General features: G+C 36.1%; 1 protein-coding gene across 1 annotated transcript; it reads left to right on the top strand.

Moving 5' to 3' along the window:
* The first annotated feature begins 681 nt into the window (after window positions 1–681).
* On the top strand, window positions 682–1,846 carry LOC109169752 (auxin-induced protein 6B-like). The gene has a single exon (XM_019318646.1). It carries the CDS (start codon window positions 864–866, stop codon window positions 1,305–1,307), a length of 444 nt encoding a protein of 147 aa, XP_019174191.1. The 5' UTR covers window positions 682–863; the 3' UTR covers window positions 1,308–1,846.
* The last annotated feature ends 11,579 nt before the right edge of the window (window positions 1,847–13,425 follow it).

Raw genomic sequence — 13,425 nt, 5'->3', positions numbered from 1 at the left:
GCTAAGTGATAATTGAACGATCAATTATATATAAAATGTATATGTATTGTCATGTCAACGCATAAACATGTATATGTATTGTATACATGCATGCGTGTGCAACGTAACACATGTGCAATATGGTATATGTTAAATATTGAGAATATTATTTTCTTTATTAATTTTTTTTTTAAACAAGAGGAGGCCACGAAGAGACCTCAAGAAAAAATCACCTATGTACACACTATTAGAGAAACAATGAGCATGAAGTTCGCCCACCTTAACATCTTGTCTTTTAAAGTGCCCTAATGAAAAAGAGGACTGAATGATCGAACTCTTGAAAATCTTACAACTTGTCCTTTAAAGTGCCTTAACAGAAAAGAAAAATAATTGATCAAACTCTTGAAACCAGCCCTTACAAGTAAATTACTAACCTGATTTTGTTTTGGATAATCATGAATTGAACCACCTTCACTTCCCACGGGCATTCCATTGCATGCTTGGAAGCATCCAAACAATTTAGCAATAAATTAAAACCTATAGGTATATGTCTTCACCCATTAACTGTTTAACAATTTTAAATATAAAATATTGTACATTCATTATTACAGGAAAATAAAATATGAATAAAATACTATCCCGTAAAACACACAAGCCATGTTACATGAACGTTGTGGCATACTTGTAATTATCTTCCAAACCCGGGGCTATTCCCCAGACATTTCCTTTTATAAACCCCCCGCTAGCTTTTAACACAACCCCTCACTTTCTCAATTCTCACCGTCAACGGAGACAGTCATTCAAAGCGAAACATCGTCGGAGAAATCATTTTCTGAAAAAAACAGAAAAAAAAATCGTTTTTTCGATCAATTAAGAAGAAAGAAATGTCTGGGTGCAGCAGAATCCAGCACATTGTGAGGCTCCGGCAGATGATCCGGTGGTGGCGCAAGAAGGCGGCAATGGCGGCCCGCAGCCGCGTCCCGGCCGATGTCCCCGCCGGACACGTGGCGATCACGGTCGGGACGAACAGCAAACGGTTCGTGGTCCGCGCCACGTACCTGAACCACCCGGTCTTCAAGAAGCTACTGTCGCAGGCGGAAGAAGAGTACGGGTTTACCAACTCCGGGCCGTTAGCCATTCCCTGCGACGAGTCGGTGTTCGAGGAAATTCTCCGGTATTTGACCCGATCCGAATCCGATCACAAGACCCGGTTCATGAACTACGAGGACTTCCAGAGATACTGCCACGTCGGCATCCGAAGCAACCTTGAATTCTGGGGCGAGTCACGCCCGCTCTTACATGGCGTTTCCGGTAAATCGATATGCTAATGCCCCGGGGGGTCGTTTGGTTCCGAGTTTAGGAATCGGCAGTGATTTAAGTCAGATAACCGGAATTCGTGATTTCATTTTGCGGAAACCAAACGCGTACTATAGGACAAGTATATGATATGATATGACAGACATTATTGGATGGAGAAAATAAAGAAACACTGCAACACTATCGGTGCTCCGATTTGACTCGTCCGAGTTGCACTGCCGGCACGGCGGTCAACGCGCTTGACTCGGTTGACTACTCCGTTTTAGGACGGTGATACATTTTTCTTACCATATTGGTAAGTGGGAAATGAAGTAATTTTTGTATTTATCTCTTTTTCTTTTTTTATTTTCGGTGAATACTCCGGAGAATGTGATGGAGATGGCAACCGAGTCGTCCCGAGTTCGAATCTGATGGAGTCAAGAAAATCAAAGACTCCACGGCGGCGGCAAGAAGCGGCGGAGATGATCTGATCTGATGACTGTAATGGCCATATTCCATCGTCTTGTAAATTGATGATTGGAAAATATGTAGAAATCGAGATATTTTGTAATTTTTTTCTTGTTGGAATTCATTGTTATTGATAATTCTTCTCCCAAAAGGTTCGATCCCAACTTCAAGGGCACCTCATTCTGGCCCGACATAACATATTAAGATATGAAAATATGTAAATCATGATGACTTAATGACTCGAGCATAATATTAGTGCACATAAGGGATCTGTTCATTTTTGACATAATTTTACACTGTCGCCCGGCCCGACATAATATAGTAACATATGAAAATATGTAAATCCATGTGACTCAATGACTCAATAAACAGAGCTAAATGTCAGTGCACATAAGGGATCTGTCCACTTTGGACATAATTTCTACACTACCGCTAATGCTTAAACCTTTGTATCTTCTTTCAAATACTGTTACTGAACCATTGAGTTAAATTTGTCTAAATATTTGTTGTCAATAATTGAGTGGGAGAAGGTGGTGGCCGTTGTGGGAGTTATAATAATGTGGCATCAACCCACGTGAAACCAACTATCGTACAATATATGTACTGTTGCCATAGCCCGCACCTATATAACCTTTTTGCCTGTTCTACTGTTACACCACCAGAAAACTCCCCAGCTACTATATAAAATTTCTGCAATGCAATCTTTCATGTCGATTTTGTTCTTTCCTTTAAAAAAAAACAATATGTTATTTCCAACTAAAAATGTTGATAACGGCCCTGTTTGGTAAAATGGCTGTTAGCTAATAGCTGTTTGCTGTTAGCTGATTGTGTTAATTAGAGAGTATAAATAGTTGATAACATTAGCTGATTGTAGAAAAGTGTTTGGTAAATTAGATGTTTGCTAATAACTGTTTGGTATAATTTCTTTTCTCAAAAAGCTAATTGAAAAAGTTGCTAGAAGTAGCTTTTTTAATTTTAGCCTTTTGGAGTTGCAAAAAGCTAATTAACCAAACATTTATATTAATATTTTAACAAAATCAAACAATTAATAGTGATCAAATAAGTTAAAACTGACCTATAGGCCAATTTTTTTACCAAACAGGGCCAACATCAGCAACAACGATGTATTAAGAGGTTGTTTGGTTGAAGTTATATCACATAACTAATGGAATGTAACGTTACCAAACTTGATATATATTACCAAACTTGATATATATTACATATCTCAATTTTAATCAAACACATTAATTTAACATTTTAAGTAATATAGCATCTCTTGAGGTAATTTAACATTCCGTGAACACCATAAATATTATTTTATGTATAATTGTCCATACCTCTCCTACACTACTAAACGGTAACAAGTTTTGAAATAATATTGCAACACTTGTTTTCAGGATTCTCAACCAACTTGAGTGGGCTAGGGACTCGGGGCAAATTTTATAAATATACATGGTTCATTGAGGGGTTGAGGGTGTGAGGTAGTGCCACTATGAAATGATAGAAGGGTAATTTTGGAAATATATAAGATTCATTGGGTGGGTCAGGGTGTGGGGTAGCACCTCGTGGTATAATATAAAGGTAGATTTATAAATGTATCATAAGTTGTTAGAATTATATATAAATATGATATTCGTAATCCTAATTATATTATTATCATCATCATAATTAATAAAAGACTCATCTGTTTCGGTCTTGTGGATGTTTATACCAACAATCCTGGGCTTCATGATAATTTGTCATAAATGAAAACACACTTTACATGGTTTAAAATAAAGCCCAGAATTATTTGATTTAAAGTCATGTCTACCAGCCTAGCAGTCCAGGTAGAAAGTCATAGAGCAAGATTTTCAATGTAAATTTCATGAAGTCAAAGTGTGAACAAAAAGTTTACGATGAAGTTTGACAACATTTTAACTTTGAATCGATTGAAATGTAATATAAATAAGATTACGACTATATGATTGATAGTGATGTGAATTTACCTAAATTCTTATTTATAAAGAATATAATTAGTTATATGAATTGTATATTTGTACTATTAATATTCAAAACACATAATTTTTTTTAAAGAATCTAATATAAGTTTCAACTTCAAATTTAATTTCTACGCTGCAAATTATCCTTGACTAATTGCCAATGTTTTGTTAAAATCTACTGTTGGGAATGGTGCTTTTCATCATCAGCATTAGCATTTGGGCCACGTGAGAGGGATAGGGCATAGGCCCAAAATTTTTCGAATTTTGTAGGTGACAATGACTTGTTATAGGGATACCCTACAATTTTAGAGAAAGAGCCACGATTAACATGTGGGCCCGATCTTTTCCACCGACGGATGGGCCATCCCTGCATGCATGGGACGCTAACGTTTCAAACAGCCAGTACAAAATTGTACTCCAACCACGCACTCTTGTACCTTTTCCTATGCTTTTAATGTAGACTTTTGTAGATAAATGTCACAGACCATTTTTCCGTGACTGTGTAAAAACTTAAAAGAATGTGGAAATGGTCGACTGGTTAGCAATGACATGTGGGTGAAAGGGGCGTCAATAGCGTTAAGAGTTGTTTTAATTTGCCTTAGATGTTAGGTCTGGCCGAGTTAAGCACGTCGACCTGGTTAAATTTGGGGAGCTTGTCGTTAGTCTTATACTTACTATGAAGAGGATCGATGCGATGATGGACACAACTGGTTGGGAGCTGTTGCCGCTTCCCTATTGAGCCTATGGCATGGCGAGACTAGATTTTCTCGTATGTGGATAAAGGCTGATCCGCAAGGCACGAGGTGTCCCGGGATGCCGCACGGGCGCTGTGGGCTGCGCCGAACTTTATGCCCGTGTCATAAAGCTCACATCATCACTATTCAATCCCCTAGAGATTTATATTTACATTACGAAGTAAGAATTTAAGAGTCTCTAGAAGTAATTTATTCTTTTTCAATACTATATATACACCAAAATCAATTATATTCATATTAAATATGACATTAAAGAGTACTGACAAATAACGAACTTTTTTACTATCTCATAAATTTTATAACAATTTCATTCTCATAACTAAAATTAACTTGAGACCTTAATTAAACTGAATCTTATATATTCAGACGTCATAGATACTTATGTTTATCCTTTTGTTTTTCGCTATCTTAGCTAAAAGTCAAGCCCCTTAATTTGGAACATTGAAGCATCAGTCACGCATGGTGTTTTTGTTTGTGGTCAACAATCTTGATCAGACTGCCAGCTTGAATATTGAATGCGAGAGGTCCAATGCAATTATGGCATCTCATCTGTACGTACTAACTAATTAATTACGACTAGCCAGCCACTTGGTCAACACAATTTTTAACTTTGTCTGCATTTAAGCCATGCATACATGTAATCTTAGTGAAACATCTAATTGAATGCCACTAGATCTCCAAAGTACAAGATTTAACCCCATTAGTAAAGAAATAATTAAAAGCACTATATATCAAGTTGCTCACGAATAGAGGTGTCAAGGTCGACCGAAGCTTGCGAGTTAAGGTCTAATATTTTTAGTCCACGGAAATGCGGGCTTGGTCTGTGTGGGTTGTCAGGCTACGCATCCTAGTACATGGGCTTTGTGAGCCGGCCTATAAAGGCCCACAAAAATAAGCATGATGTGAGGTGGACCGACCCGCATTGACACCCCTACTCATGGATGGAATATATATGGTATGCAAGGTTGGTCCAGATAGCTAGTTGAGTTGATCAATTTGTTGATTTATTAACTATAAAGTTTCAAGTTTGACTTTCAACAATATATGACAGTCTATTGGCTTTCTTAGTTTGAACCAATCAGTTATGAACAACATAAACTGATTTACTTTAGCTTAAATATTTTGCCGGCTAGAAACTTTACTCAAAGCATATCTTCGGAACAATTATCTAGGGTGACCCTATATATTAAAAGAAATATGAATATGTGTAGCTTGGACACCATTAGGTGTTAGTTGATATTCTTTAATTAATTTCTTGGAGGGCAGAGATATTATATGTAGTTGGATAGGGATTCTTGCATGAAATTAAATGGTGTGGGGTTGAATAGCTAGTAATTTACAAGTACAATATTAGAACGAAGGCCAAACATGGCTTCCCTATGACAACTTGACAATGCCCTAATATTATTGGCAAAAATTAAATGGTCTGAAATTGAAAGCAAGTCTTAATTAAGTGAGTTTTATCATTCGATAGACCAATGTCTTAAGACTACTCTATATTATTTTTGTTGGGATTATAAGAAATGATCTCAATTACTCGATGGCCAATAGCAAAGCATATAAGAGTTTGAGTTTTTGTTCATCCAAGGAATACTTTATGGGATTATATTGTAGAATTTCACATCGCAGTATAACTAAAGTCAAATGAAGAACAGTAAGATTGTGACTAATTGCAATGGCTTGTGACTATCGGCCGTGATGGCAGCTAGCAAGGATTCATCATTCTTTAAACGACAAAGGCCTAGTTTACATGCTGCATGTGACCTTTCCTTTCACATGAAAGCTGCAATGCTTTTCACTGTGAAACAATATTGTTGTCACTAGATAGCTAGCTATTGGAACACACAAATTATAGAATTTCTACAACTTCAGTTCGAAAATAATAAGGATGTTTTTATTACCTGCACTATTTTTATTTTGCAATTTGAATTACTCTCTCCGTCTCATTTTAGCTGTGTTACTTAATTACTTACTTTCCCTTTTTAGGTTAATTTGTCCCAAAATGTTGTCCTCTTTTCAAAATTGAACATCACCATCATTCTACTTTTCCAATGTACCATTATTATTTTCCAAAAGCGAGAAATGTGAAGGGTATAATTGAAAAACACATATCATTTACTCTGTACTTTATTTCCTTAAAAAGCGTGCAGAAAGCAAATGTGACATCCAGTTTGGGACGGAGGGATCGGAGTACAAGGAACAGTCAAAACTTCTGATTATGTAGGCTATCGTTGTATTAGTAATCCACTTACCAATTGTGCCAAGCTGTTGGGTTAGTGATTTCCTTATTTTAATTATGGTTGATGAGCCAATAGATTTGAGTGCCTAATGAATAGTTTGTCATATGTCAACTGGCCAATGAGGTTTGGATCTTGTGAGCGATGGAATAGTAGGGTTTGAAGCGAGTGACGAGTGAAGTCAAGGTGTATTGACTGATGGCTTGGAGGTTCAAATTCAATATTATTTTGTCACGTGACATGCATTGATAGCTACGTATAAGAAAATATATTTGTTTTTCATTAGTATCAATAACTTTTGACGTAATTATAAGTTTTTTATTCTGACATGATGCAGCGGGTGCAATATGGTCGCGAGAGCAAAATGATGAACTTTTTAGTGCTATATATTGTCACATCATATATAGGTGTAAATTTGTAAACATATAAAAAAGTAAAGCGTGTGATATTGTCATTTTCAAATTAGAAGGTGATAAAGACATGATTAAGGAACACTATTACTCCGTAATGGAGGGATGAGACATGGAGAAGACATTGAAGAATTAAGAAGGGAGAAGTGGTATTCAAACCAATCAACTGGAAACGACTTCCCACCAGACTAATAATTCGATCCACTATTTTATCCACATAGATTATAATGTTGTTAGAAATGACTTCCCCAATAAATCAAAATCACTGTTCTACCCCCTATTCTGCATGTGAATTTTGTCCCCAGCCATTATGATTTCAATAATAAATTTTTGGCCCTTAGCTTTAATTTGCTTTCAATATTATATTCTTAGTTTTCATTTCACATGAATATATATATTACAACCCTGAATCTCTTGGGACGTATGATTTCCTCAAAAAAATAAAAATATAAATGAATTGGAAGTATTCATGGGATGAGAGACAAGTCACTCAAATTGTCAAAGTCTATTTAAATTTTTACTTGTAAAAGATTAATAGAAGAGCACCAATGTAACCAAAAAAAAAAAAAGGAGACCATATGATTCTTCCTCAAAGACAGTAAAATTTCGCAGTGCGAGAATGCATCAATATTTAGCTTCAAATTAAATATATAATTTTTTTACACACTCGTAATTCTATGCAAAGTAATATATATCCTATACTTTCTCAATCTTTTTTAGCCTAAAAAATTAATGTCTCCATTATCGGAATTCGATTATGTTACCATTCATTTAAAACGGTAACAGATATGTTGATAGTAGTTTACAAATATATGATTATATATATAGATATTGGTTCAAATGCAGTGCCCTGTTCACGTGTGGCCGTACATATTACACCATTAAGTATGCATAAATAAACAAATGCATCATACCCTGGTGCATTTTTATATATCTAGTGGTGCATGATCACACGTCTGCACGAAAAAATATATATATATGATATTTGTACAGTTACATTTGATAGTATATAATGTATTATTGAACTCAATTTATATACAAATTGGTTGCATTATTATTATTATTATTATTATTATTATTATTATTATTATTATTATTATTATTATTATTATTATTATTATTATTATTATTATTATTATTATATATAAAGAATTCCAACTTGATGATGACCTCGTGTGGGTATATTTATAAATATATTATATGTAGACTGAACATTTTAAGATATTGTTTGGGGATGGATATTTTATATTTATTTATTTATTATCTTTTTGCTAGTTATTCGAATATATCTGGATGCCCTTCTGATACTATACGTTATCTTGTCATATTTATCGGGTAGGTGTTCAACATCATGTCTTCAATTGCTTTTATTCATTTTTAAGTGCTATACAAAAATGTGATCTAGTCACACCCGCACCATCCGCATGTTACTAAGAACAACTTACTTCCATCGAGTGGATTCTCTATAACTTGTAAATCAAATTATTTCCAGTCACATTTGTTGGCATCTTGATGAGTATATCATAGACTGTATGTAATTTGGATTAATTCTTAGACTTGTTCAAAATTAATGAAGATGTAAATCGAGACTCTATGTCATAGACTTTATTGACACTCTATCTTAATTGTATTAATTAAATACTCCGTATAAAATTAAAGTAAGTTTTGAGTTTTGAGTTTTGAGCATAGCATATGATGAGGGTTGTTAACGACAGGACAGGATAATAATAACCTAAATAGGTTGGAAACTAACTCTTGAGGAGTGTTGGGTGAGTACGAATACGTGTCGGGACACGGTGTCAGTGTTGTTCCCAAGATACACGGAGTGATTGACTGCCGTGCATTCAAGATAGCCTAGCTAGTAATTACGTAGACGACGACTCCCCCAGAAACGACGACGTTCAATTCATGCATGGGACCTCTCTGCAGCAGCGGCAAGCATTCATTGACGATGAGATGATGTGAATGTGATCTGAGATTTGATTATGATCTGATCTGATCAAACATATATGGCTATCTAGCTTTCTCGATACCATATATAGCTCATCAAAGTGGTGATGATGATGATGAGCATTATAAATATGCATTAAATGCTTTTTTTTTTTTTAAATATACGGAGGAGTATATATTTACAGAATTAGGTAGCTCCGGACACCAATATCAATTAAACAAGAATTAATAAATAAATAAAGTATTATTTATATTGCATAGTAGATGTCGGTAAAAAAAACATTGTTTTTCATAATTTATATAAAACGTGAGACGTGAATATATATAGTTTGTGAAGACATAAGTATTGTATGTTTGACGATGATATGATAGCTCAGGGTGTATCCCACGTACTAAATACACATATAATAATATGATCTATACAAGCTACCTAGCTCATATATATATATATATATATATATATATATATATATATGTGTGTGTGTGTGTGTGTGTGTGTGTGTGTGTGTGTGTGTGTGTGTGTGTGTGTGTGTGTGGAAAGATTAGGTTGATCGTGCAAACGAATATTATCTATTTATTTAATATTTGTAACATTTTTATAATTACGTGCATTAAGAAATATTTTTGATAATGCTAGTTGATAATGTACTCATGATTTATAATAGTACATTCACATGTGTAAACTATAATTAGTTATATGCAAATGTACGGTTAAGCACTTAAGCGTTTCGAAATGTACTATCATAATTACATATATGCCCCACAATTTTTTATCCTTGATCGTCTTAGATAGACTAATAATAATATTAACCTGCTAATTCGATTAACATGTTCATATATATATATATATATATATATATATATATATATATATATATATATATATACATATATAGATTTTGAATCCGGTGCACACCCTCTACTTAGCCGAGCCCGTGAGCACTCTCCCTGACCATTGATTTTGAGATATTAACGGTGCTGATGATGTGGCATTTTAAATCATGTGGGCGCTTAGTATTAGATTGGTAGGGGTGTTTTTGTATTTTGTATTTGTCATTAATATTACATCTCACTTATTTCGCCGGTTATCTTGGGTTTAAAGCATTCATAATAGGTATTTAGGTTTTCTCTCTCCCCTTGCTTTGTCACGCGACTTCTGGAATCATCCGTCTTCTCCCAATCCGGTCGCTGTCCATTCGCGTCTCACATTTTCCCCGCGGTGTTCATGGTTGGTTCCAGCAGGAGGCAGTCCAAGCGACTTCGTGGTACATCTTCCACCTCCAGTTCAGGTATTTTTTGAATCGATTTCTTGTACCTTTTTTTCCTCTTTTTGTTGTTTGTTTCGTGGGTTTTTTCCGACGGTTTGTGGGTTTGATAGTGTTCAGTAGGGGGTTTGGGGTGGGATTTCGTTTGTTGTCTTGTTCGTCTGGGTAGTTCTGTTTTTTTTTTTTTTTTTTTTTTTTTTGGGTTTTCACAGGGGTGGTGGTCGTGCATTCGGTTGGGTTTGGGGTTGGGGGGCGGTGATGCGGGGGATGTGGTTGTGAGGGGTGTACGATTTCTGGGTAGGGTTTCGTTTTTTTTGCTGTGCTGAAGGAAACTGTTGATTTGGTAATGGATCTGCAAAGCTTCGTTTTTTATCTCGATTTCGTGCTCTGGGTGGCTTTAATCCCGTTTGGTTTTGATATTTTTTTGGCAATTCTGGTTTGGTTGGCTGCAGGAAAATATACCCATTGAGGAGGTGTTTGAGAATCTCAGATGTACAAAGGAGGGTCTCACTAGTCAGGCAGCCCAAGAGAGGTTGGCCATTTTTGGGCACAACAAGCTTGAGGAGAAGAAGGTGTCAAACGGCGTTTATTCAGATACTTTAGTTTTCCTCATCATTTATAGTTTATTAATCTTTTGAACTGTAATTTTGATGCTGAGTTTCATTCTTTCTGCTTTTATGTCTCTGGTTTTTAAGATTTAGTGTTCACCTCATATTGTGGAGTTATGTTTCTTTATAGTTTACCTTCTTTTTTGGAGACTAATTTCTTTCATCTTTGCCGTTTGTTATGGCTGCGTCTTTGGTTCCAAATCAGATGGTCTTACTTCTCTCTTTCCTTTTGTGTGTGTATGCAATTTACCCTTTGAATTGCTTATTTGCTCTGGAAATCAGTAGCCACTTATCATTGATCCATGTGTCAATTTAACTGTTGCAATAATTGTTATGCCCCAAGATAGCAAATTCCTGAAATTCTTGGGCTTCATGTGGAATCTTCTCTCATGGGTGATGGAAGCTGCATCAATTATGGCAATCGCACTTGCAAATGGAGGGGTGAGGCTCTTGTTCAAATTTAGTTGAATTTGTTGTTTATTTAAACTGTTAGTTTGGACTCATTGGAATATATCTTCAATTTTGCAGGGAAAGCCCCCAGATTGGCAGGACTTTGTTGGGATTATTACATTGCTGGTGATAAACTCCACCATTAGTTTCATTGAGGAGAACAATGCAGGCAATGCAACAATAGCTCTCATGGCTCGTCTAGCTCTCAGGAGAATAACGCCTACACTGTAACAGCGTTATGCACTGACTTTGATCCTCTTATGCTCACACCGATACATGCATGCATAAGCCTCCGCGATATGCACAGGCTGATGTCCTACTGCGCACATAGCGGTGCACAGAGATTCATACGTACCATATTATTATTTAATAATAGCTCTTGTTTTCACTGTAATGCATTTACCTATATACAATTACGCACACAGCATAATTCTAAAGCAACACAAATGCCACGGTCGTGCAAACATGAGTTTCTTCAGAAATCTAGCTTGAATTTAAAAATTAAAACCCACATACAACAGATACCATGTACTAACTTCTATTCACTAATGCACACGCGCGACACATGTCTTTTTTAAACAACATCGGTATGCACTGACTGGTGCCCTGCACATAGCAGTGCGCGGGGCTGCATATGCATCATTTTAATATTTAATAACATCTCTTGTTTACCATGTAATGCATTCACCTGCATACAACTACGCACCCAGCATAATTACAACGTTTTAAGTTTTTAACAACCAAATTTTGTTTTTTAAAAAAAAAACACCCACAAAATTCTGAACGTAGCAACACGTTATGCACGTACTCATCTTCTTATACGCACCTTCCATCAAAACTCACATAATATGTAGTGATCAACAAAATCATGCCTTTTCACACTTCATAAATTCCAAATCTCACGCACACACATCCCAATATATTTAGGTCGTCCAACAAAACAAACTACCAAAAAACAACTCCAATATCTTAAGTTACATGCAATCGCTATGCACATGCTTCTGTTCGCCTACGCACCCTCCCAGTTTGCACATGCTTAAAAGCCCCCCATGCATTCACCATTACGTCCTTACTACAACCATTCAGAGTACCAGCAACTGCTAAAAAAATAATGAAACATGCATACTGGATTTGTAAAATTAAACTATTAATTTAAACTAATTAATTGAAAACTAAACAAAATAGGCACCCAGAATGCACAAACTGCTGTTAGTAGACGCACACGTGAACACACAAACTAATGTCTGTCTGTGCACCAACCCCATGAGGTCACCTGTAACGTTGACGGATTAGTATTTCCCAGTTTGCACATGCTTAACAGCCCCCATGCATTCACCAGTACGTCCTTACTACAACCATTGAGAGTACCAGCGTCTACATTTTTTCGTTTCGTTTTCGTTTCACACTTTTATCAAACCATACTCTACGCACACACATCCCTTAACTTTGAGTTTGTCCAATTAAAAATATCCCATACGTAAAAATCCAAATGCCAAAAAAAAAAAAAAAATCAATGTGATTACCATTGCTGCTTCACGATACGCACATACTACACTTCGTCTGTGCACCTACCACAGTAGCTCACCGTTATCGTTGCCAGATTAATATTCAAAGTTTGCACAAGCTTAACTGCCCCTACGCACCCACCCCTACCACCTTTCTACCACCACTCAGACTACCCTCTACCACGCTTTTTCTATTACATGGAAAACCCACAACCAACAAAAAAAAAAATACACATTCATCTATGCACATACTATTTGCTGTCTACGCATCATCCCTCCATCCTATCGGTCAAACAAATAACCATGTACGCACCCACCTGAACACGAACACGCTACGCGCGTCAATGGACTACTACTTCATCCAACAACCCCACCCCCACCGGGGAAAAAAAACCCCATTCTTCAGCATATGCACAGACGTTGACATGTAAATGCACTTACTGCTACTAGCCATTTGAGAAATGTGCTCCAGTATTGTTCCTGCCCTCCCACCGCTTAGTGTTCTCCTTTAGCATTGTCTACG

Source organism: Ipomoea nil, unplaced genomic scaffold, assembly GCF_001879475.1.
Source record: "Ipomoea nil cultivar Tokyo-kokei standard unplaced genomic scaffold, Asagao_1.1 scaffold3321, whole genome shotgun sequence".
In the NCBI taxonomy this organism is placed as follows: domain Eukaryota; kingdom Viridiplantae; phylum Streptophyta; class Magnoliopsida; order Solanales; family Convolvulaceae; genus Ipomoea; species Ipomoea nil.
The sequence above is the reverse complement of the archived record's forward strand: the minus strand, read 5'-3'. Positions and strand labels throughout refer to the sequence as shown.